Source organism: Lipotes vexillifer, unplaced genomic scaffold (genome assembly GCF_000442215.2).
Source record: "Lipotes vexillifer unplaced genomic scaffold, Lipotes_vexillifer_v1.1 scaffold147, whole genome shotgun sequence".
Lineage (NCBI taxonomy): Eukaryota > Metazoa > Chordata > Mammalia > Artiodactyla > Lipotidae > Lipotes > Lipotes vexillifer.
The window spans coordinates 4,533,673-4,559,438 of record NW_006778796.1 but is presented as its reverse complement, the minus strand read 5'-3'; the positions used below and the strand labels follow the sequence as shown (position 1 = coordinate 4,559,438).

Sequence of the window (25,766 nt, the reverse complement as noted above, 5' to 3'; positions counted from 1 at the left end):
ATTCCTGTACCTCTAACCCCAGAAAGATAGCACTGTATCTGACCAGTTAAATTACAGATGTAATGTTTCAAAATACACATCTACCAAAATAACTTGCTAATAAGCAGTGCTGCATCTGGAAACAAGTAAACCTACTGGGTCACTTACTTGTTTGTCAAAGGTGAGAAACTGCTTGAGTTGATCAAAGTCTGTTGGGGTCACATACTTACGAAGAGGCTGTTTCCGGAGTTCAGTGTAAGGATCGAGAGCCATCTTCTCTGGTGGATTTAGTTCAATTCCTTGACTTTCCAAAAACACCTACATAATTCAAAATTAATAATGATTATCTTTCTTGAAGCTTCTCAAAGTAAATATTAAGTGATGCTGTAAAAATAAGTATAAGAATTTCTAAGCTACTGCCCACCTTAACCATTAGTTTGCAGCTTGAACATGTCTTAGCAGTACTAAGCCTTTGATTGACCCAGTTCTATAATGCAGATAATAATTGATAATTACCTTAAGTATAAATGGAAGACATGATGGTAAGGTAACTGGCTTCAAATATGAATTCAGATCAATTAGATTTAAGTAGGTGCCCAGGAACAGAGGGAGTACTAGGATTGCTTACATACGTACATCGGGAACCTAACCATAGTTTGAACAATATGTAATTCATATCAGGTTTGGGGGCAAGCTGCACAACGGCAAAGTTAAGCTGAAATCAAATCCCCAGCTTTCCATCTCATTTAAAACAAATATATGATTAAGTACTTCCCGCAAAAAAAAGAAAGCATACCCACTAATTATTTTAGACCAAAAAATATTTCAGCCAAATAGGAAAGACAAATCAAGTGCTCAAATCTCACTAAAAGTTAAAGAAAGCATCCGAACTTGATGTGATCACTGAATTTTATTTTGCTAATTATAAGTAAATATTTTAAGTCACTATATATTTTAATACAACTTGACAATTCTTAAAAGCACAATAAACTATCTTTTTTGTTGACCAGAAAAGAACAACTTCCTGGGATCTGTTTACACTGTGGAACTGAAAATTAATCTGAAATCTGGGTTTCTTTTGGGAATTGTGTGGTTTGCTTTTGGACAATTCAATAGAAAATATACAGAACTCAGGGCCAAAATACATGGGTTCTAGTATCAGCTCTGCTAACTAGCTTATAATCTTAGTATTTAAAGTTTTATTAGGCAGTCTCCAATATCCTTTTTTTAAAAAAATTATTTATTATTGTTATTTTTTGGCTGTGTGTGTTGGGTCTTCATTGCTGCATATGGGCTTTCTCTAGTTGTGACGAGCAGGGGTTACTCTTCATTGTGGTGCGTGGGCTTCTCACTGCAGTGGCTTCTCTTGCTGTGGAGCACGGGCTCTAGGTGCGTGGGCTTCAGTAGTTGCGGCAGGGGCAGGCAGGCTCAGTAGTTGTGGCTCACGGGCTCTAGAGCGCAGGCTCAGTAGCTGGGGCACACAGGCTTAGATGCTCCGTAGCATGTGGGATCTTCCCGGACCAGGGCTTGAACCTGTGTCCCCTGCATTGGCAGGCAGATTCCTAACCACTGTGCCACCAGGGAAGTCCCCACAATATCCTTTCAATATTAAAATATGATCTCAACATCTACTAAAAGTACTGAACTGCAGATGACAATAAAATTCTCCCCTCCCTTGAGATGGTCTACTAGTGTAGCAGGATTATTGACTGAGAAATGTAATGGGTGTTTTACTCCTTTTTGTTGCTTACAACTGATAACCGGGCCCTTTGTTAACCTTACTTTAGGGATTTCGGGAGGAATGTAGAAGCTTCCTGAAGTTGACTGCTCTTCCTGTCTCTTAGAAAAAGCCTAAACTCTTTGAAGTAATTATTCTAAGGTGTCCCAGGAGGAGGGGAGAGAAGGGAATGTCTTTGAGGGCAAGAAGACAGAAAGGGGGAGATTCCCAGACTGGAAAACAGACACAGGTTGGTGGGCCTTAGAAGAGCAAGACTCCCCAGGTCTCTGCAGGGACGCTCGGAGGAGAACAGGTGCAGCCAGTCAGCACAGGTGCTCAGAGTCCAGTCTCTTACTCAGCACCAAGCTTCAGGGAGGTGCCCTCGGTCACTGGACAACCTAGGGACCCTGCATAGATAGACCCTTTGGGTCTGCAAGTGCTGCTGCTTACTTGCTATCCTTAGGGCTTAGAATCTTTGGCAAAGCTGAGGGCAAACAGAAACACCAGGCCAGTTTGACTGGGGCTCAATTAGGTCTTAAGTTACTTTTAAAAAACAAAATAACATTTCTTGTGCACCTGTATCTGTGGAGTAGGATTTCACATCTGTGACACCAGCAGTAATACTTTAGTGAAAATAATAAATTCTAGCTGAGTTCTGGAGCTCTATTTTTTAATGTGTTCAGTTCATTCTGTCTATAGGACCATTTATGTGGAGCCATGAGGAGGGGGTGAGAAGGGATGGTGATGATGATGTGTGAATGGAGGTGGTTCCTTGTCCAAATCACACTATAAAGCCAGTCTCCTCCTTATCCACTCATAGGTCCAGCTGTAGTGAAAACCATCAAATTAGATAAGACGTGAACAAATCTCAAACTGTTATAGAAGCCAACTTGTAACCTAACATCAGTTATTGAAAACATAATTCAATCTAATCATCAGTGCCTGAAATACTCAGCTCTTGTCTATCATTAGTAATTAAAATACAGCTGATCCCCATTATTCACAAATTTCTGTATTTACAAATTTGTCCGCTTGCTAAAACTTATTTGTAATCAACCCTGTGGTGCTTTTGTGGTCCTTTGCAGCTGTGCACAGAGCAGAGAAAATTCTGAGTTGCCAGCTGAGGCTGAACAGCGTGAAGTTCTGCCTTCTTGTTTTCAGCTTTCCTGGTGAAAAAGTGTTCTTTTCATGGTCTATTTGGAGCCACTTTTTCTCACTTAAGTGCTTTCTGTTGGTGATTTTGCTGTCTGAAGTAGCCCCCAAAGAGCAGTGTTGTTTTCTGTTCTCAGTACAAGAAGACTGTGATATGTACTCAGTACCACTAAACTGTACATCTAAAAATGGTTAAGGTGCTAAATTTCAGGTTATGTATATTTTACCACAGAAAAAAAGGCAGCTGTGATGTATCTTAAGGAAAAAATACAAGTGTCAGCTAAGCTTCATTCAGGCATGACTTACAGTGCTTTGGCCATGACCTCAATGTTAATGAATCAACAATATATTTTAAATATGGCGTCTGTAAACAGAAAGAACACACAGCACAAGGTAACATTTTGACCAGAGGCTTGTAGGAACCTAACTCTGTATTTCTCTGAGGAGCAACGGTTCAGTATTTGCTAACTCAGTGTCTGTGGCGACTGCACTGAACATAACTACCATTAATAATGAGAACTGACTGTAACTGGCTTAGATCAATGGCTCAGTGATCAACTTGCAAATGTTCAAACTGTCTATAAAGACACAATTGTAAAAACAATTATAATACCTTTATACATTTCATAATTTTTCACTGTCGACACAATTCTGGAACTGCCTATGATAAAAAGAACTTCAAAACCTAAAAAATGAGAGATCATAACACATTTGAAGGGGACAGTATCTCAAAGATGGTCTGGCACCTCCACCTTCTATACGGTTTTCTCGGCAGCTCTGGGGCGACAAGCCAAGGATGCCATGGCTCCTTTCCTCACTGACCTGAAGTCCTGTCCCTGCATCATCTCATCAGTGAGGCCTTCCCTGCCCAGCCTTTACATATTGTGCCCCCTCCAACTCCCATCTCCTTTACTCTCTTTAGTTCCTTCCATAGCTCTTAGCAGCATCTGACATATTATACATTTGTTTGCTTATTATTTGTCTCCTCCAACCAGAATGTAATAACCTCCATAAGGGCAAATACTTATACCTGGCACCTAGAACAATGCCTGGCACACAGCAGGCACTCAGTAAGCATTTGCTAAATAAATTACTAAGTGAAAAAAATAAATGAGTGAACTCACAGGAGCTCAGTGCATGGTAAAAATTAATCACATCTGGCATTATGTCACATGGGATTAAAGGCATAAAAAATTCAGGAACTATATTTTTGCTACTAAAATTTTTTTTAAGTGATACAAATTTGGAATTGATTTCCTAATACCTACACTTTGTGCTAAAGAAAGCGCTCTCTCTCGCTCGCTTCTTTCTCTCTCTCTACAATTAAGTATAAGTTATCAAAAAATCCATATTTATTAAATAGAGAAATGGAGGATTTTTCTCACTATAAAAAAGTGTTTTCCTTTAAAAATGCTTTTATTCCAGGAATTCTTTAGATAGCAAGTTTCCCTAGAACAAAGCAAGTATGAGTTACAGAAAAAATACGAATTGTACAAAAAATTTTAGGCTCATATCTGCTAATAGTGGTAGTGCTATTTTTGTAAACCCAAACTTCAGCTAAATTGCCCAATGCCTCTTCCATATTTCTACCCCATCAAGGGAACTAGCTCCCCTATTCTCTATCTGAACTGGCATGTGAACTGATTTCTTATCAAATGATTCAGCTGTGAAGGGAATTTAACTTTATTTGAATGGATATGTAGCAATATCATTTTGAAAAAAATGATATCACTACATAGTGATGGCATATAGGACATAGACAAATGCCAAATTAACCTACACGATAATCCACTCAGGACAGATGATCAGTGCCCTCCTCTTACCTAACAAGTGACATGTATCCTTCCATAGATTAGAATAATGCCTAAGCACCACAGCTTCCAAAAACATATACTATACCTGTGTGAACTTGTCACAGTCAACAATGCGGAAAGTTCTGCCATAAATTGTGATGTTTATTCCTCGGTTTAGGTCTTTCCAATGGTAATGGTCTCCCTGGTCATTCTTGGCTAGGCGCTGTCGTTTGATTAACTTGCCTTGAGGGATCCCGGAGTTTTCCACAACAGGCTCTATGACAGACATGCTGTCATCTTCCAGATAGTAGTAAATGTTCACTTGGCGGATCCTGTAATGTTCCTCAGTTGACAGAGGAACATCTTCTTGGAAATAGGCATCAAATTTCAGCACCTGTAATACAAAAAGGAGGGGAAAATGGTGTATTAGTGTCTCATCCAAAAATACCAAGTACCTTCCTGTGCCGAGAACCACTCAGGGAGATTCGAATACTCATCACTCCCATCTTCTAAGTCAAGGGTTGCCAAACTACGATCATGGGACAAACCTACCTCTGCCACCTGTTTTTGTATAACCTGCAAGCTAAGAATGTTTTCATATTTAAATTGTTGAGAAATCAAAAGAAGAATAAAATTTCAAAACACATGGAAATTACAGGAAATAATTAACACGTAATTGCTAATGGTTGCTTTCCCATTACGAGGGCAGAGCTGAGTAGCTGGGCTGCTGCTATGGACTGAACTGTCTCCCACCTCCACAATACTCGTATGTTGGAACCCTAACCCCCAACGTGACTGTATTTGGAAATAGGGTCTTTAGGAGGTAATTCGGATTAAATGAGCCCTAAGGGTGGGGCCCTAATCCGACAGAATCGGTGGCTTTGTAAGAAGAGGAAGAGAGCTCTCCCCTCTCTTAGCCCACAGGCACTGAGGAACAGCCACGTGAGGACACAGCAACAAGGCAACTCTCTGGAAGCCAGGAAGAGAGACTTCACCAGAAACCAAATTAGCAGGAGTCCTGATCTTGGACTTGAAGCCTCCAGAACTGTGAGAAAATTAATTTCTATTGTTTAAGTCACCTGTCTTTTATTACGGCAGCTCGAGCAGACAAAGACAGCTGCAAAGCCCAAAATATTTATTATTTGGCTCTTCACAGAAAAAGCTTGCTGACCTCTGCTCTAAATACTCAAACTACGTGTAGACTGTTTATTAACACGTTCCTTGACAAGATGGCTTAAAGACCTGAACTCTACTAGCTTTACTTCAATGTCAAAATTCCCTCTTAGAATTTCTGGAAAGAAGAAGAGACTATGACTTTTGGTTTCAAAATGAAAATGAAGTCTCCAGTCCATTTCTTTAGGAGTGCAGTCCCTTGTAGATGCACATTCATGACATATTTATTCTTAAGAGACTTTATATGAATGACTCTCAAATCAACAATCCACCAGACTCTTGGGTGGCGTGTCAATACCCTCATTGTGCTCACAAACATCTATCCTAGATGAAGCAAATCCTAGGTCCTCTGGAAGCATCACTGTAAAGTCAAAATGACACATCTACTGTACATTTGAAAAAACATTTAAAAATAATATAAAAAGCTTATGTTGGGAATTCCCTGGTGGTCCAGTGGTTAGGACTCTGCACTTTCACTGACAAGGACACCAGTTCGAGCCCTGGTCTGTGCACTAAGATCCTATAAGCAGCGCGGCGTGGCCAAAAAAAAAATAAAGCTCATGTTGACATGCGTTGGGATTCTTAAATTTCTATAATTCTATTTTTAATACTTCTTTTCAGGGCAAGAACGTATTAGAATGATGCTTCAGGGAGGCAAGAGTGTTAACCCAAACCTCTACTAGAGTAAGAGGAACAAACCAAGGAGACTCTTTAGTGAAGACAATTATGGTTCAACGGATGGGAAGATGAGATAATGTATAATGTCTGCTGTGGAAGAACAAGATAAAAAGCAAAAGAGAACGGGCAGTTGCATAGGAGAAATATGAATATAATGGAGTCAAGACCTTAAAACTCATAATAAAAAGATGAGATGGATGAATGTAATGGAATGTTTAAAGGAGAAAAATCATATGGTAAAAGCAAAAGACAAAGATCCTTGGAAAGTAACATTTTACAACAGTTGCAAAGAATTGAAAGAGGACATGATCAGTAATTCACCTACGAAATGGTCTGTACCTGAGCCACAGGCTTACACAGATTTACCTGAGAAGATAACTCTGCAAAGCAGACGGTGAGCTGGATTTTAGACTTCCTGAATTCAGCACGCAGTTACTGTGGCAGGAGGCAACCTGAGATGCAGGGCTGGGTTTTGGGAAAGAAGTCAGTATTAGAGGAGAATCAGGATGACTCAACATTCTGACCTGAACAACCGAGAAAATGGAACTGCTATCAATCTGACACAGAGCAGAATGCAGTGGAGCAGGTTTGGGGGGGAGGGAAACAAAATAAGGGGTTCGGTTTTGAACACGTTTAGTTCCAGATATCCATTGAACATTCGAGAGGAGATGTCAGATAGGCAGTTACATCTAGAATTCAGGACACAATTCACTGTGTAAAGCAGGGGTCCCCAACCCCCGGGCCACACAGCAGGACATGAGTGGCTGGTGGGCAAGCGAAACTTCATCTGTATTTACAGCTGCTCCTCATCGATCGCGTTAACCACCTGAGCTCTGCCTCCTGTCAGAATTATTTCATTATATATTACAATGTAATAATAATAGAAACAAAGTGCACAATAAATGTAATGCGCTTGAATCATCCCAAAACCTTTACCCGCCCCTCTCCCTGGGGTCCGTGGAAAAACTGTCTTCCACAAAACTGGTCTGAGGTGCCAAAAAGGTTGGGGACCGCTTGTGTAAAGCACATTTCAAGGCATGAGTCTGGACCAAAGGAGTGAGCATAGACAAAGAAGACAACGAAAGATTGAAGCCTGGGGCACCCCCAGTTTCCCATGTCATCTGTTTTCTAAGATGGAGGGGATGAAAATACCTTTGGCAACAGGAACCCGGCCTCAGAATGGGAGGCAGGGAAAAGATACACACACAATTTAAAGGCTCAAATAATCAGAATTTTTTGCATTCTGTTTTTTAAAATGTTAATGAGTTATTTAAAAACAAACCTTATAGAATTATGCCATGTGATCAGTACAAATGAATCTTAATCTCCTATCTTTGTACATTTACAGTAGTGAATTGTGACATGATCATTTTGTAAAATCCAAAACATTCCTTTTGAAGCAAAGAAAAATTAAATAATGCACAGTTAAGTGTTCGCTTTATATTCATTTTAGTACATTCAGATTGTGCAGGGAAAAGAAGTAACTAATTATGTATATGTGGTATATTTGGTATTTATTGAAGAAACTCACTATTCAGTTAACTAGGGCACTAAATTCTTAAGTTCTCCGTTATTTGGGAGTTTGTTGTCTGACATAAACTGTAAGTGGTAAAAATTTTACCCATTAAAAAAAAACCCTAGACGTTTTTTTTTCTGTCTGTACATTTATCTCTGATTTTTTTAATATGAATCAGTTTGTGCAATAAAGTACCTGGGTTTCCTCTGGCATATGATCTATACATATGGTTAAAACTACATGTTTTCACCATGTAAGTCATATTAGAGAGAGCCAGACCAACATGTGAAGACTCAGGAAAAAAATACTCTAACCCTGAATGTACTTATTTATTTGACTATTAATCAAAAAGGCACTTAGCTACTTATTAAGAACAAAATTAAGAGTTCTGTGCTCCACCCAGAAAGAAATGACTGGAAAAGAGTTAATCTAGGAAAACCGTTTAGCAAGTAGTTAAGATAACATTAGCTTTCCCAGGGAGTATAAGAAGGAGATATATTATGTAAAAAGGAAGGAAAAAGTAATATTTAGATACTGTGTTTAGAAATTTATTTTTCATGGAATTTTACAGCTGGATAGATTCCTACATGTATTCTAACTAATTATATAGATGAGCACACTAAATATTGAGACTCCTCAAGGTGCCAACACAACACCCAGAATTAGAATCCAAGTCTCCTAACTCCCAGGAAGTGCTCAGAATGCCCCAAGAAACTTGGAACTATTCACAATGATGTCAAATTGATGGGGAAGATGCTGAATATTTTCATATCACATACAATTATAAAAAGCTTAGCTACACTCTTTTTATTATTTTTTATTTTACTCTATTATATCTGTGCGTTGCATGCTCAGCCTGCCAATTTTCAGCAGTGACACAAATATGTTAATTTTATTTCTTAATTAATGATTCATCTCATTTTTTTCAACTAATATTTATTGAGTACCAATCACAGAACAGACCAGATGAGTCCTTGCACTAATGAAGTATACACTCAAGTAGGACAGATAAACACTAAACAAATCAGCAATACAAACTGTAATACACTACTGTGAAGGAAACAAAGAAAAAAATGATAGAGAAAAATATGGAGGGACCACCTTAGCATAGTGGCCAGAAAAAGCTTCACAGTAAGTCACACTGAAGGATGAGATCGAGTCAGCTGCTTAAGAGCAGAGGGAAAGCTATTCCAGGTAGGGGGAACAGCACATGCAAAGGTCCTGGGGTGGTGTATTACAATCTCAAGAAAATAAGGAAAATAAATCTAGTGTGACTGAAACACAGTGGGTGAGGAAAAGAGAGGCCCAGGAAAAGGCTGCAGAAACAGCAGGGAGGGCCAGGTCTCATGGTGACTGCAAGGAACCTGTACAGTTGTATATATGATGAGAAAGCCATGGAGAAGTATTTTGGTCAGTACGTGACATGTTCTGATATTTGTTTTTAAAAGATAGGCCTGGCTGTTCTGTGGAAAAGGAATTAATGGTAATAGTGGAGTTGGAAATATGTAAATGGATTAGTTACATATTTTAGAGACAGAAATGACAGAGCTTGAGGATAAGATTGGATGTGGGTTTTGAGGGGAAAGAAGAGTCAAGGATGACTTTCAGGAGGGGGATAAATTAGGAGTTTGGGATTAACAGATACACACTGCTATACGTGAAATAAATAACCAACAAGGACCCACTGTATAACTCAGGGAACTATACTCAATATTTTGTATAATAACCTTATAATAATAAGGGAAAAGAATCTGAAAAAGGATATATATATATATATATATATATATATATATATATATATATATATTTATAACTGAACCACTTTTCTGTACACCTGAAACACAACATTGTAAATCAACTACACTTCAATTAAAAAAATAAAATTAAAAAAATTTTTAAAAAAGGATGACTTTCAACTGAGGGCTAGAGCAGCTGGGTAGTGGTAATGTTCTCCCTGAGAAGTGATATCATCAGAGCTGTGTTTTGGGGAATAAACCAAGCAGTAGACCTGTTATGAGCATAAAAAACAAGAATGAGACTAATACAACAGTTAACGACACGTTAGCTGTTAACACGCTGCTTGTCTGAACTAAGATAGCGGGAGAGGAAAGGGAAGTGAGAGATACTCGATTTGATTCGGCAAATCACTGAATGTGGGGAGTGAAGCAAGAAAGAGCCAAACGTGGCTCAGGTTTCAAGCTCTTCAAGCTTGGATTACCTAGGGGAACACAGAAGGAGCACATCTGTGGGAAAAGGTGATGAGCTGAGCTACAGACACACAGACCCTGAGGTGCCAACAGCTCATCAGGTGAAGAGATCCCGCGGCAGGTCTGGAGTTTCAATAAGGTCAGAATTGGAAATAAACGTTGATAGTTGTCTACCTTGAGATGACAGCTGAAAACACAAAAGTGGGTGAAATCTCTCAACAATATAGAATAAGGAATGAGAACAGAACCTTGAAAACACTTACCGTTAATAAATGAGAGGAGGAAGGAAGGCCAGAGCAGGAGCATTGAGAGAGAGAGAGAGAGAGAGAGAGAGAGAGAGAGAGAGAGAGAGAGAGGGAATGGTTCAATTCATGAAGCCAGCATAACACTGATGCCAAAACCAGATAAAGACAAAACCACAAACTAATATTTCTCAAAAATATAGATGCAAAAATATTTCATAAAATTTTAGCAAATTAAATTCAGCAATATATTCAAAGGATAATATATCATTACCAAGTGAAGCTGATGCCAGAAGTGAAAGGTTGGATTAACATTTGAAAATTAGTCAGAGAGAGAGAGAGAGAGAGAGAGAGAGAGAGAGAGAGAGAGAGAAGAAAACCAGGAGAGTGAAGAGTCCTGGTAGCATAAGAAAGCAGAGTTTCAAAGAGGAAGGGGGGTCAGCAATGGCAGATGTTGTAAACAGGTAAAAGAGAATGCTGGCAAAGAAAATCTCTCCAGATCTGACAAGAAAAACAACACTGGCTACTAAGAAAAAGTAGTTTTGGGCTTGAGGGTGAAGAAGTCAGCTTCTAAGTGAAGTGACAATCAAGTGAGGAAAAAGTTGCTTAAAGGGTTACAAGTAGAAAGAAGGTTTCTTAAGACAGGATGGTATGACCCTAGGTAGAGAAATAGTCACCTGAGTCTTTGAAATGGCAACAGGATGGAAGTTAAAGATGAAGAGGATGAAAGAAGAACACCAGGAACACAGAGTGGGAAGTTAGCCTGGGAAATGGATACAGTGGGTGACGATCACGAGAACAGTACAGGAGCAAAGAGATGCAGGCACTCCTTGGAGATATCCTGGTCTTTATAATCTACGTAAGAAACAGTTATATTCTAAGGATGAGGAACGGTACAAAGAATGTCCAAAACATGGACAAATATGTTGGCTATTAAGTGGACTTCTGGGTATTACCAAAAAATTTAAACTCTGATTTAATTCAGAAAACCCATAGTTTTCTTATCGCAAAAAAAATCTTAGTTTCAAAACCATGAATTTAACTATTCTACCTCACTATCTATGGTAAGAATCATTTACAGAGAAATGGTGATGATCCAAGTAAAACGAATAGGAAAACAAAAATGTAAATAGTCTTTTCATGAGCACTGTCTTTAAAGAAATGAATTACAAATAATATTTTAAAAGTATAAATTAAGTAATGACAATTAACATAAAATTACATAGAAAAACTAAGAAGCTTATTTCCTATTCTGGCACAATTCTCCCTCTTTGAATTTCATTAATACTTTTTTTCTTAAGTCTTTACTGAACTTGTTACAATATTGCTTCTGTTTTATGTTTTGGTTTTTTGGTCGTGAGGCATGTGGGATCTTAGCTCCCCAAGCAGGGGTTGAACCTGCACCCCCTGCGTTGGAAGGCGAAGTCTTAACCACTGGACCATCAGGGAAGTCCCTCATTAATACTTTATCACTTTCTAGTTTACAATAGTTATTTGCGATTGTTTTCAGTAAAAATTGAACCTAACCATTTGTATCTTGATAAACTGTTAAATGCCTATCCCACTCCTCTCTTGTATTTTCACCCCTTTCCCTTTTCTACTGGTTTTGCAGTGCCTGTCACAGCTGTAAATAAACAAGAGAAACAAGAAAAAGGTAAAGAAATACCCAATCATATAATTGATATGGATGTTCAGGTTCAGCCTATAAGTGGACATGTCAACGTGTTTGTATCAAATGAGTTAGTTGAGATGGGGAAGGGGAGATGATATAGATTACGTCTGATACATTAAAAAAAATTTTAATTAAGTGATTATTACTGTAAATGGCATATTTTTACTACTAGATTATTTTGTACCTTCCAGCCTCTAGCTTCAACAGAGGCTGGAATGTACAAAATACCTTTATTAATAAATTTTTATTTATTAATAAAGATTGGCCAGCTGGATGAAAATGGTATAGACATTTAACAAAAATAATAAAATGAAAAGTAAGACCAAAAAAAGAGAGAAATAAGATAGGCTAGGAGTAAATGAAGAAAGCTAACTTATAAAAACTAGTCAGTAGTTCTCACAGCCAGTTATACATAAAAATCATCTAGAAATTAGAATCAGTGAGGGCTGGGGCAACATCCAAGTTTCTTAAAAGTCCCATCAGTAATTCTGCTGCATGGCTAGGGTTAGGACAAGCTCACCTTAGTGAAAAGAGGAAGCTCAGGGACAAGGAAAATCAAGGATGATGTGGAAATGTTAACAGACGGAAATAAAGTAACTCACATTACAAAAGCATAAGGGTAAATAAGACACAAATAAAAATGTTACATTACCCTTTGGTTATATTATGCCAAATCTGAAATGTTCCCTGAAAAACAAAACTTATGGAGACAGCCTGGAGAAAACCGACAACAGATGAAGTCATTGTCACGATGACACTCTGCACTACACAGAAATTAAGGATTTGTCATTACTACAGAATACAGGATTTTTAAAAACTATAAAACACAGAACAGGTAAACATAGCAATATAAACTCAAGAATTCAGAACTCATCCAACTTTTTTAAACTGTATTTAGAAAATATTTCAGTGACGTCTACAGGGAATTATTTTCTGTAATTGGCTTCCTGAGTAAAGAAAGGGTCTTTCAATCCTGAGTTCAGCTGTCTATGACTAAGGGTTGAGGCATTTGAACAATTTTCTCCTCAGAGTATCTGGAAAGGCTGAGGTTTACTGTTGATTTTTCTGCAAACAGTTGGCTCTCAGAGATTTGAATTCAAGGGGTACCCTTCCATCCCAGATGATACCTTTTTGTCGAAAGCCACATAGGCAGGAATGAATTCTGCGCGCGGGGCCTGCTTGGGCTTGCCGTACGTGAGGACTGGCGCCTTGTTGGCCAGCTTGTCCAGCTCAGCCTGAGACAGCTGGCTGACCTGGAGCCGGTCCCCGCCGATCCCAACTGTTGGACATTGAACAACTGCATAGCCATTCCTATAGCCAAGCGTCTGGCTTCTATGAAATGCTGTTTTCTGAAGAAAAAAAACGAAGTGTGTCTTTATAATATATTAAAAATATTTGTTAGGTAAAAAAGCTAACTTTCAAAAATATAACTTCAACCTTTGTTTATAAACATCCACAAACCTTACATCAAAAAATTTACCTACTTTAGAAGGTTCTTGTATTTTAAGCTAAAACACTCGGCCAGAAAGGAGGAGGGATGCAGCAGCCTGAGCTTAAAATAAAACTTAAAGCCCTGCTGCTGAAAGTCCAATTTAATTACCAGCTCACTTTCCACAAAAGGCTAAAATATTATCTCATGTATACTCCTAATTTTGTACTAGTCTTCCCATGTTTTTCATTTTATCTGGTGGTCATAAACCATGGAACTGAGAAGATCTAGTTCTGTGAAATGAATTTTTACCTGAAATGAAACAAAGGCCCTCTTGCTACAGTGATGCTAATATATTCATATAACTTTTCGGAAAGCAAATGGATATTACAGACTTAAATTGAACAGACTTGAACTCAATAATTCCACCCCCAATCCTTTAAGGATATAACCCAAAATTACAGGAAAGAACAATATGCCTAAGGCTGACCATTATAATGTTCAATAGTTACAACAGTAAATTATAATAGTTATAATTACAATAGTAAAACATGCCATGGGAAACAATCTAAAAGACAAGCATGAGTAACTGATGGAAAGCTCACCTAATGGGCTATTATGCAGCCATTAAAGACCATGTGGTAATCTGGGAAAAATATTTATGATTTAATAAGTCCAAAAAAGCAGCTTACAAAATTATATGCATATGAATTATAAGCATGCAAACACGTGCACAAAAAAGACTAGACTTGGAGAATGTTCTCTGTCTGTACTATACAGTTCTGAATTATGTTTTGTTTTTTTACAATCAACACATTTTCATTGGTAAATGGAAAAAAACAAAAGATTACAGAAAAAAGTGGAAAGGAAATATTTTCGAAGGCAGAGAAGACCAAAACAGTGGCATAGGATACCCAGCCTCCCTATCCCTCCACAAAGATCAATGGTTGGACAGCTGTCCATGAACACCTCTGGAAGAGGTCCAGAGTCCACTTAGGAGGTTTCAGCAACACAGTAAAACAAAAAACTGAGGATATTCACACAGGAAGAGAAGGAAGACAACCCATTTTCTCTGCATCATCCCATCCCCCAAGCCCTGTTCAGCCCCAGGAGGCAACTTCCTCTCAACCAGGAAAGTAAAAGCAGGGTGGGCAGTCAGCTCTCCAGTCATTTGGAGACACTGCACGAAGGTCCCACCTCAGTTTCACCCCACAGACTAGTGAAGTAGAAGTGTACAGAGCCAGTTAGGAACAAGGAAGAAATGTAGGGGCTACTGGCAGCACCCACTCAGTGGGAGCCACTGTGGTTCACAGAGACCTGCTTGGCAGACAAACAGCAGATTTTGACCCACAGCCAACAGCCAGCATAGCTGCAGCTGCCACGTAGCCCCTGCAGACTTCACCAGCTCTTGTCCCACAGGCATTCAGGGTTGCCCAGGCCACCACCTGAGTCCCTCCCGGCTCCCTCCTCTCCCCTGTCCCCAGCAGAACCCAGGAACCACACGGGCAGTCAGCTTAGGCCTCTAGAAAGCGATGAAGAGAAAAACGGCCAACCAAGAGTACTTTACCCAGAAAAGTTGTCCTTCAGAAATGAAGGCAAGATAAAGACTTTTCCTAATAAGTATAAGCTAAAGGACTTCGTCACCACTAAGTTTGCCTTACATGAAATGCTGAAAAGAGTTCTTTGAGCTGAAACGAAAAGGTGTTTATTAGTAACATTAAACTATACAACACACTGGTAAAGGTAAACGGAGACACCCTAATACTGTAACATGGTGATGTGTTATCTACTTTACTATAAAGACTACTTAACCCTAGCTTCAACAATTTGTTAATGGATACACAATACAAAAAGATGTAAATGGTGACATCAAAAAAATAAGGGGCGGGGAGTAAAAGGGTAGATTTTTATGTGAACAAATACTGTTGATCTGAAGGGCGAAATAGACAACAAAACAATTATAGCAAGGGACTTCAATACCCCACTCTCAACAATGGACAGATCAGCCAGATAAAAAATATCAACAAGGAAAACACTGCACTTGAACCATACTTTAGATCAAAGAGACCTAACAGACACATACAGAACAATCCATTCAACAGCAGTACTCTTTATTCAGATCAAATAGACCTAACAGACACATACAGAACAATCCATTCAACAGCAGCACTCTTTATTCTCAAGCATGTGCAAAACATTCTCCAGTACAGATCATATGATAGGCCACCAAGTAAGTCTCAGCAATTTAAAAAGACTGAAATCATACCAAGTGTCTTTTCCAATTACAATGGCATGAAACTAGAAATCAATAAGTGGAGGAAAGCTGGAAAATTCACAAATATGTGAAAATTAAAAAACACACTCCTGAACAACCAATGAGTCAAAGAAATCAAAGGGAAATTTTAAAAATCTTGAGCAGATGAAAATGGAAGCACAAAAATGAAAATCTACAGGATGCTGCAAAAGCAGGTTTAAGTTTATAATGATATATGCCTGCATTGAGAAGTAAGATCTCAAATAAACGACTTCGCTTTATACCTCAAGAAACTAGAAAAAGAAGAACTAAGCCCAAAGTCAGCAGAAGAAAGGAAATAATGAAGATCAGAGCAGAAATAAATGAAATAGACACTAGAAAAATGACAGAAATGATCAAAGAAACTAAGAGCTGTTTTTTTGAAAAGACAAAATTGACAAACCTTTAGCTAACTGATTAAGAAAAAAGAGAGAGGACTCAAATAAAATCAGAAACGAAAAGGGAGACATTATAACTGATAGTATAGAAATACAAAGAAGCATGAGAGTCTACTATGAATAATTACATGCCAACAAACTGGATAACCTAGAAGAAATCGACAAATTCCTAGAAATGTACAACCTAGCAAGACTGAATCATGAAGAAATAAAAAATCTGAACAGACCAATAACAAGTAAGGAAACTGATTCAGTAATCAAAAACCTCCTAATAGAGAAAAGCTTGGGACCAGATGGTTTCACTGGTGAATTCTACCAAACATTTAAAGCAGAATTAATGCCAGTTCTTCTCAAATGCTTCCAAAAAACTGAAGAGGAGAGAACACTCCCAAACTTATTTTATAAAACTAGCATTACCCTGATACCAAAGCCAGATAAGGAAACTACAAGAAAATTACAGACCAATATCTCTGATGAACACAGATGTAAAAATCCTCAACAAAATACCAGCAAACCAAATTCAACAGCACATTAAAAGAGTCATACACCATGGTCAAGTGGGACTGATTTCTGAGATGCAAGGATGGTTTAACATGTGCAAATAAATAAATGTGATACATCACATCAACAGAATGAAAGATAAAAATCACGTGACCATCTCAACAGATGCAGAAAATGCATTTGGCAAAATACAATATCCTTTCATGATAAAAATGCTCAAAAAATTGGGTATAGAAGGAACATACCTCAACACAATAAAGTCCATAGATGACAAACCTACAACTAACATCATACTCAAAGGTGAAAGGTTGAAAGCTTTTCCTCTAAGATCAGTAACAAGACAAGAATGCCTACTCTCACCACTACTATTCAACATAGTACTGAAAGTCCTGGTTAGAGCAATCAGGCAAGAAAAAGAAATAAATGGCATCCAAATAGGAAAGGAAGAAGTAAAACTGTCTTTCTTTGCAGATGATATGATCTTATACTTATAAACCTTAACGACTCCACCAAAAAACTGTTAGAACGAGTCAACAAATTCAGTAAAATTCCAGGATACAGAAATCAACATACAAAAAATCAGTTGTGTTTCTACACACCAACAGTGAACTACCTGAAAGAGAAATTAAGAAAACAGTCTCATTTATGACAGCATCAAAAACAATAAAATACTTAGGAATAAATTTAACCAAGGAGGTGAAAGGCCTGTACACTGAAAACTACAAGCCTTTGATGAAAGAAACGGAAGATAACACAAATAAATGAAAAGAAATGCATATTCATGTTTTGGAAGAATTAATATTACTAAAATGTCCATACTACCCAAAGCCATCTAAGAGTCAATGCGATCAGTATCAAAATTCCAATGGCATTTTTCACAAAAATAGAAAAAAAAAAATCCTAAAATTTTTATGGAGCCACAAAAGACTCTTAATGGCCAAGCAATCCTGAGAAAGAACAACAAAGTTGGAGGCATCCTGACTTCAAACTATACTACAAAACTACAGTAATCAAAACAATATGTATTAGCAGAAAAATAGACACAGAGACCAATGGAACAGAATGGAGAGCCCAGAAATGAACCCTCACATATACAGTCAACTAATCTTTGGCAAGAAAGCCAAGAATACACAATGAAAAAAGGATAGTCTCTTCAATAAATGGAGTTGGGAAAACTGGATAACCACATGCAGAAGAATGAAACTGGATCCCTATCTTACACCACTCAAAAAATTAACTCAAAATGGATTAGACTTAAACATAAGACCTGAAACTGTAAAACTCCTAGAAGAAAACATAGGAAAGCTCCTTGACATTGTTCTAGGCAATGATTTTTTGGATCTGACAACAAAAACATGAGAAACAAAAGCAAAAATAAATAAATGGGACTACATTAAACTAAAAAGCTTCTGCACAGCAAAAGAAACCATCAACAAAATGAAAAGGCAACCTACAGAATGGGAGGAAAATGTGCAAATCATGTATCTAATAAGGGGTTAATATCCAATATATAAAGAACTCATACAATAGCAAAACAAAAACAATCCAAATAAACAAAGTCTGGTTAAAAAATGGGCAGAGGAAAAAAAAATGGGTAGAGGAACTGAATAGATATTTTTCCAAAAGAAGACATACAAATGGCCAAGAGGTATGTGAAAAGGTGCTTGACATCACTAATCATCAAGGAAATGCAAATTAAAACCACAATTAGATAACATCTCACACCTGCTAGGATGGCTATCATCAAAAAGACAAGAGCTAACAACTGTTGAAAAGGATGTGGAGAAAAAAACCCTTGTGGGAATGTAAATTGGTACAGCCATTATGGAAAACCGTGTGGAGGTTCCTCAAAAAATTAAAAACAGAACTACCATACAATCCAGCAATCTCATTTCTGGGTATATATCCAAAGGTAATGAAAACAGGGTCTTGAAAAGATACCTGCACCCCCTTGTTCAATACAGCATTATTCATAATAGCCAAGATATGGAAACAATCTGTTTCAACCAATGGATAAAGATATGACACATGTGTGTATGAATGTGTATATACATATTTATACATGTATATACAATGAAATAGTATGCAGCCATGAGAAAGAAGGAAATCCTACCATTTCTGACAACTTGGATGAAACTTGAGAGCATTATGTCAAGTGAAAAACTTCAGCAAGAGAAAGACAAATACCGTATGCATGATATCATTTATATGTGGAATCTAAAAAATCCAAACTCATAGAAACAGAGAGTAGAGTGGTGGTTACCAGGGGGTGGAGGTAGAAGAAATGGGGAGAGAGTGGTCAAAGGATACAAACTTCCAGTTTATTCAGTTATAAAATGAAATCATTCTGAGGATCTAATGTACAGTATGATGATTATAGCTAACAATGGTGTATTATATACTTGAAAATTGTTAAGAGAGTAGATCTTAAATGTTCTCATCACAAAAAAGAAATGGTAATTATATGACTGGATGGAGGTGTTAGCTAATGCTATGGTGGTGATCATTTTGCAAAATACAAGCATATCAAATCAACAGGTTGTACACTTTATACGTCAATTATATCTCAATAAAGTTGGAAAAAAGTGGAAGGGAAAATTAGAGATTGTTAATTTGATGGAAATTTTTTTCCTTTTTCTGTTCTTTGCAATGTTGCTTTCAAAATCATACTTACACACATACATATATATACACACATAAATCATAAAATGTTTTTTATGAAAAAAATTACTGACTTACCTACCTAATTTCTTTGCAGCCCAACCATCTCTCAGGATCTGTACTAACATAAAAGGTGCAATAGAGTAAACTTCTTTTGCTAAGCGTTATGGACTGTGAACTTTATTTTATGGGTTGTACATTCAGGGTCACATATCAGTTGACAGGACATAACACAAATGACACAGAACAAAATGGGCTGAGTTGACTTCATCACTGGGTAACCTGTGTAACTTCAAGCTGCTCTTCTCCCACCTCTAAAGACAGAAGCAACATCAGCTGCTTCATTTGCTTTTCCCGTTTGAGACAGACATCTCTACCATCACTCAGCTGTACGACCTTTATCAGTGGACTTCAAGGGCACCCCAGGCAAGGGCACCCCAGGCAAGGCCACCTCAGGCAAGGTCACCTTAGTCCCTGTGGTTCATCTTCTGAAGGTCTTGAGAGTTACACATACCTAGTCTTTCAGGGCTGAATTTAGTGATCATGTTTTTCACATATCAAAAGGCAAATTGGCTGACACATGGCCAGTGTATTTAAAATCTGAAATATGTCCAATGCACAGCTCATCTTACTTGTAGTATGGCAATATATGTTCTCAGAGCCTGGCACCTCCAACCCACACCTCTGTAATCCCAAATCAAATCAAACCTGCTCCATGGGTAACCCACACTCACCAACAGCAAATGGTAAGCTGTTCCTGCACAGGGCAGGGATGTGCCTACAACATTTTTAAGTTTCATAAAACTGAAAAGTCCACTGAAGCAAAAAAATCTACAATGCTGTGTCTTAATGCAGGAATAACTATGAAGAAGAGATTCAGAATCCAAATTCCCTCACCAAACATTCAATTTCAATTCATTCTCCCAAAGAAAATAAATTGACTATGTAGTTTATCTGACCTTCATGATCAGGGAGAGGAACTTATAGTTTAAATTATTAAACTATATAAATTATTATTGTTTCATCTCTGATAATCAGCCTATCGGCCTACTGAATCTTAATGTTGATATTCCAACATATATTTCAGTAACCCTGAAATTTCAGAATTAAATAATAATTTTGTCAAGGGCTAAACTATGTCAGAGAAAAAAAACACAAGCCTGTTTTTTTTTTCTCTTCAATTTTGTCTACAGGATGCAACTAAAAACACAAAGTAGGGGAAGAGTGAAACAAAATCTAAATAGGAATCTTTTATAAAAATGTTAAAGCAAAAAGAAAAGGGCTAGGAGAAGAAAAAACAGCAACGAATCAACTGTAGTTGAGGAAATTTATGTGGAATTATCTCCTTCAAAGCACCTGAGGATGGTTTGGGAGGAAGACGGCCAAGTGTCGAAAGTCTAACTTTTGGAGAAAGAACAACTGGGAAAGAAGATTAAACAAGAACAGGGTGAAGGTGGGACTAGACTGTAGAAAAGGGATGAGGTGTGGTAGACGCATAAATGAGAAGGGAGGAGACTGCAATAAAGGACCCGGTAGAAAGAAGCCAATGGGTGGAAGTGGTAAATAAGACAGGAAATGGAGCTGGGAGTGGGAGCGCTTACTAGGTCTAGGATTCAGAAGAGGAAGAACGCGGGCGGGAAAGATAGGCCTGGGGAGAGTGGGTGGGATGGGGCTGTGGAAATAAGGATGAAGGTGTAGAGAGGCTGAGTCGGGGAAAGGGCCCAGACTAGGAGGGAGGGTTTAAGGGTGGAGCTCATCAGAGAAGGGTATGGGGTGGGAGAATGAGCCAGGGAGAGGACCGAGGGAGAACTCGGGAGCAAGGTGGGGAAATCAGTGATCTAGAGGAGGCAGAGGCTTCAGGGGAGCAGCAAGTAAGAACGCTGCGAGGCCAACACACTGCCAGGGTGGAGTGGAAAAACTAGAGAGGGATGGGCGGAGGGCAAAATGCAACAGGGAGGGTGAGGCTGGGTGAGGGAGAAAAGAGAACAGGGTTGGGGCAGAGGGACGGGTTTGAAGGCAAAGAGGACAAACTCGAGCGGACGAGAAAGGAGACGCAATCTTTCGAGCAGCTGCGAGCCCTCCGAGGCCGCCCGGGGGTGGGGGCAGGGGGTTGGGCAGAGAAGTCCTCACCGTGGAGTCCTTAAAGGACGTGCCCGGGAGAAAGGGCAGGCCATGCACTGGGTTGGACATCATCGCAGCCGCTCTCGCCGCGGCCACCTCGGTCGGGTTTGGTCCGCCCGCCTTGCCGGGGGAACCAGCGGCTCCTTGGTAACGCCAAACATCCCGAGCGCTCGCGGCAGAGCGCCGGAGCCTGAGGCGCAGGCGTGCTGGGTCTGCGCGTGCGCAGCCCGCGGGACTGGCGCTCTCGCGGGAGTGTGGCCTCGGCGAGCTGGCCCCGCCCTTCCCCTCTCGGGACGCAGCGACGTGAGAGCGGGTGGGAGGGGCGGGAGGAGGCTGTTGTGATGACTGGATGGTTCTCGCCGTGAGGTCCAGGGTCGCGACGGGCCCTTAAAATCAGTTAGAGGGGAAGGGGCGGTCCTTCGTTCGCTCCACCACAGTCCTCACCGCGCTCCGCCCGCTCTCTCTTCTCCCACCTGTGGGAAAAGGGCTCTTGTCCCAGTTCACACTGAAGTGTCAGTGGTTGGTTCCGGTTGAAAGTGTTACCTTTCTCGGACCGTGCTTCCCTGGGGTCAGGGGTTGCGGATTATTCGTGGTTATAACTCTGTTGCTCAAGGATGTTCAATGAACAAATGCAACCGTCTGGTCCCTAATCCTCCCACTACAGCATTCTGGTTTTTTCCACTTTACCTTTCTTTATTCTACTGTCAATCCCTGCACTTCTGCACCCTCCCAATTGTTGGCCGGGCCTTTGGGTCTTACACATTCACCGCAGGACACTCAATATTTGTTGACTGAAGAGCTACAGGGCGCTCGTGTCAATTCTCCACGTCTCTAGTATCTACCTACTTGCAGCTGTAATGAAAAGATCAGAACCAAGAGGGGAAACGCATCTCCTTCAAAGAGAAAACTAAGTCATAAGAAAAAAGCAAATGAGTGTGGCGACGTATTATCAAAATCATAGGTACTCTTTTTACAAAACTTGTTTAAATTACTATCCCTTAAAAGAAATGTAATCCTATTCCTGAAACATTTTCAGGAAAGAAAAAACAAGCTATCCAGCAGCACTGAGGAGCTTAAAAAGAAAAAAAGCAAACAAAACCCAGCTGCCCAGACATTGGATTCATCGGGTCTGAAATGAGTCTCAGGCATCTGACTTTTATAACAGCTGTTTCTGATAGTGAGCCAGTTTAGGAACATGATAGAGTAACAGACCTCAATCAGAAGACATCCACGTCATGGGGTAGTTTACTGCCAATACAGACACAGCAGCTTTAGTTTTACTGCTTCTTGTCCAAGCAAATCCCCCTGTTGGGTTTCACTAATAGGTGTAAACCTCATGGGGCCCAGGACATCAATCCACTAGTGGTAACTGAAGCAGTTATTGGTGGCTGTCTCCACACCCTGCCCAAAGAATTTCTTTCCTTTTTTTAAAAAATTAATTAATTTTATTTTTGGCTGCATTGGGGCTTCGTTGCTGCATGCGGGCTTTCTCTAGCTGCGGAGAGCAGGGGCTACTCTTCATTGTGGTGCGTGGGCTTGTTGTGGTGGCTTCTCTTGCTGCAGAGCACGGGGCTCTAAGGCACGCGGGCTTCAGTAGTTGTGGCACGTGGGCTCAGTAGTTGTGGCCTGTGGGCTCTAGAGCCCAGGCTCAGCAGTTGTGGTGCACGGGCTTAGCTGCTCCGCGGCATGTGGGATCTTCCCAGACCAGGGCTCGAACCCGTGTCCCCTGCATTGGCAGGCGGATTCTTAACCACCACGCCACCGTGGAGGCCCCTAGTTTCTTTTCTAATAACATTTCCTCTCCCCAACGACTTCTAGTTCCCATTTTTGTCCCCTCTCTTTTTTTCACCTTTACAATTTTTTAAAATTTCTACTGGTGTAGTACCTTAATGTAGGTGTTTAAAACATTTTTTAAAAAAAAATCAATGCATTGTTGAAGATACTGAAGACTTTTTTTTTTTTTTTTTTTTTTTTGCGGTACGCGGGCCTCTCACTGTTGTGGCCTCTCCCGTTGCGGAGCACAGGCTCCGGACGCGCAGGCTCAGCGGCCATGGCTCACGGGCCCAACCGCTCCGCGGCACGTGGGATCTTCCCGGACCGGGGCACGAGCCCGTGTCCCCTGCATTGGCAGGTGGACTCTCAACCACTGCGCCACCAGGGAAGCCCTAGCAGTAATCTTTTGATGTTCCAACTACCTGGTTTTTGTTGCAAAAACTGTGTATTCCGGCTCCTCCCTTACCCCTTTGGAGCAGTCCCTCGGAGCTATCTGAGAGGCTGTCTTCCTGGCTAGAGTCCTCAGAAAGTCCATCGAATAAAACATAACTCTCAACTTTTAGGTTGTGCTTTTTTTTTTCCATTTAACAGAAGCCAGCCACTGGGAGAATATTTCAAAATGGCAAGTTCAACCTCAGAATCACTGGGAACTGTAATCCTTGCTGACTCTTCATGGTAACCTTACTCTTCCCAGTTACATGATCCCTTCCTGCCCTTTCTCTTAATAAAAGTAAATCCATGGCATTAGGATATACTCAGAAGAGCCCTCCTGGACTAACTGCAGGGTTGCACTTGGGTCTGTATTCCCTGGGCTGGATAGGGAAGGAGCCAGTGGGGCTTGGAAAAGGTGAATCGTGCCTAAATATATTGTTTTTTGTGGCATCTGTTTCTATTGGAGGAGTGCCTTCTGCTCAAATGTCTTTCTTTCCCAGAAGAGCACACTAGTTAAATGGTTAACAGAGCGTTTTAACTACTTTCGGACACATGTAGAAATGTAAGGTGAAGGAAAATTCTTTTGTCCTGTGGCCTTGTAAAAATGCCATCACCACTGAGGAGGGGAAGCCAGGCCATACTGCATCAGTGCTAAAAAGCGCAGGTACAGGTCTGTGAAGAGGAGGGAAGAAAGGGCGTCAGAAAACCGCTTGAACCCTGAGAAGGGTGGGTGTGATTAAGAGTTTACAGCCAAAAAAAAAAAAAAAAAAAAAGAGTTTACAGCCTATTTCTCCCAATCAGGATGACTCAGCATGGATTGCACTCACCATCAACCTGCACTCACCACTTCCCACCTGTGGAATATATAGGAGACGGCGGGAGCCTGACCATCCCCAGCAGCTAAAGTAGAAAGTGTGATGTTTGGAAGGCTGTACATAAAGCCTGGACTCAGAAGGCCACAGGGACGTTGCATGACCTTAGACGGTGCTACAAAGCTTGGGGAATGGAAAAAAATGGGAAGATCAGACTGCCAGGAGGCCAAACCTGAAAGAGGGCCTCTCTGGGGCTGGCTGACGTCTCCCAGGGACTCCTGATGGGAGGGGTCGGAAGGCAGAGGCTGCAAGCAGCCACCTAAAATAAAAGTCTCCTTTTTCAGCACTTTTCCCGGAGCTCGCTTTACCTAGAATTTGTTTAAAATCCTGGGACATCCTTATTCTTCAGTACCTAACATCACAGGACAGATATTAAGCAGGTTGCATGCGCGCGCGCGCGCTTGGGCCTTTCTGCAGTGATTGTGGTGCGTTACTGCCCTCTGCTGGAAAGAAACGGTACAGCAAGGTTTCTGAAAAGCAAACTCAATGACCCACCTGCAGGTTTGGAAGTACTGGGGGTGTGGCTAGTGAGTGACTATGGAGATGACACCTTGCAAGGGCGTGTCCCTCAGTCAGATGCTCTCTACCCTTCATTTCTATCACTCCGTGGTCTCTGGAATCGATTATCTGAAAAGCGTGCCGGTCAACCACTTTGATCTTTGCAAGTTATGGAGAAAGGTGAGAGAAGCCCTGATTTCCAAGCAGATTCTGTAACCGATTTAGGACCCATGGGAAATCTTCATTTGACACAAAAATCACACCGTTTGGCTTTAGACTATTTTAGTTTTGCAGTGGGCTCCTGCCAGGGGGTTGAAAAAACTTGTGTTTCTGATGCTTTTTCCTCTAAGTCAAACCCATTCTATGACTTTAGCTGATTTACTCAGAATTCCCTTCCCTCTGAAAAATCCTATCAAACATGACCTCACAGAATTAGAGATTCCATAGGATGTAAGCACAGGATAAGTGCTTTGTTTTGTTCAGTGCCATTTTCTCAGCTTCCACCACAGTGTCTAACACCTCTTACATACTCAATAAACAGTTGTAAAATGACTGGCCAAGTAAATGAATAAATGATGACTTGAAAATCACCCAGTATTTTTCAAATAGCCAGTGGATCCCCAATACTAGGTCTTAAAACCATCTTAATGATTGTGACA

The 25,766-nt window shown here is 40.0% G+C and overlaps 1 protein-coding gene across 2 annotated transcripts in view; it reads right to left on the bottom strand.

Annotated features, from left to right (window-relative positions):
* The window catches only part of EFHC1 (EF-hand domain containing 1), a 61,182-nt gene extending 39,513 nt beyond the window's left edge, over window positions 1-21,669 (bottom strand). Inside the window, exons 1-4 of one of the 2 annotated variants that reach the window (XM_007451927.1) lie at window positions 21,542-21,669; window positions 13,257-13,478; window positions 4,748-5,035; window positions 148-297 (exon numbers count right to left, since the gene is read on the bottom strand). In XM_007451927.1, the coding sequence (XP_007451989.1) occupies window positions 148-297; window positions 4,748-5,035; window positions 13,257-13,478; window positions 21,542-21,604 (723 nt within the window). In that variant the 5' untranslated portion in view covers window positions 21,605-21,669. The remainder of the gene's footprint in view (window positions 1-147; window positions 298-4,747; window positions 5,036-13,256; window positions 13,479-21,541) is intronic. The other variant, XM_007451926.1, reaches the window with a different exon arrangement.
* Window positions 21,670-25,766: the final 4,097 nt, after the last annotated feature.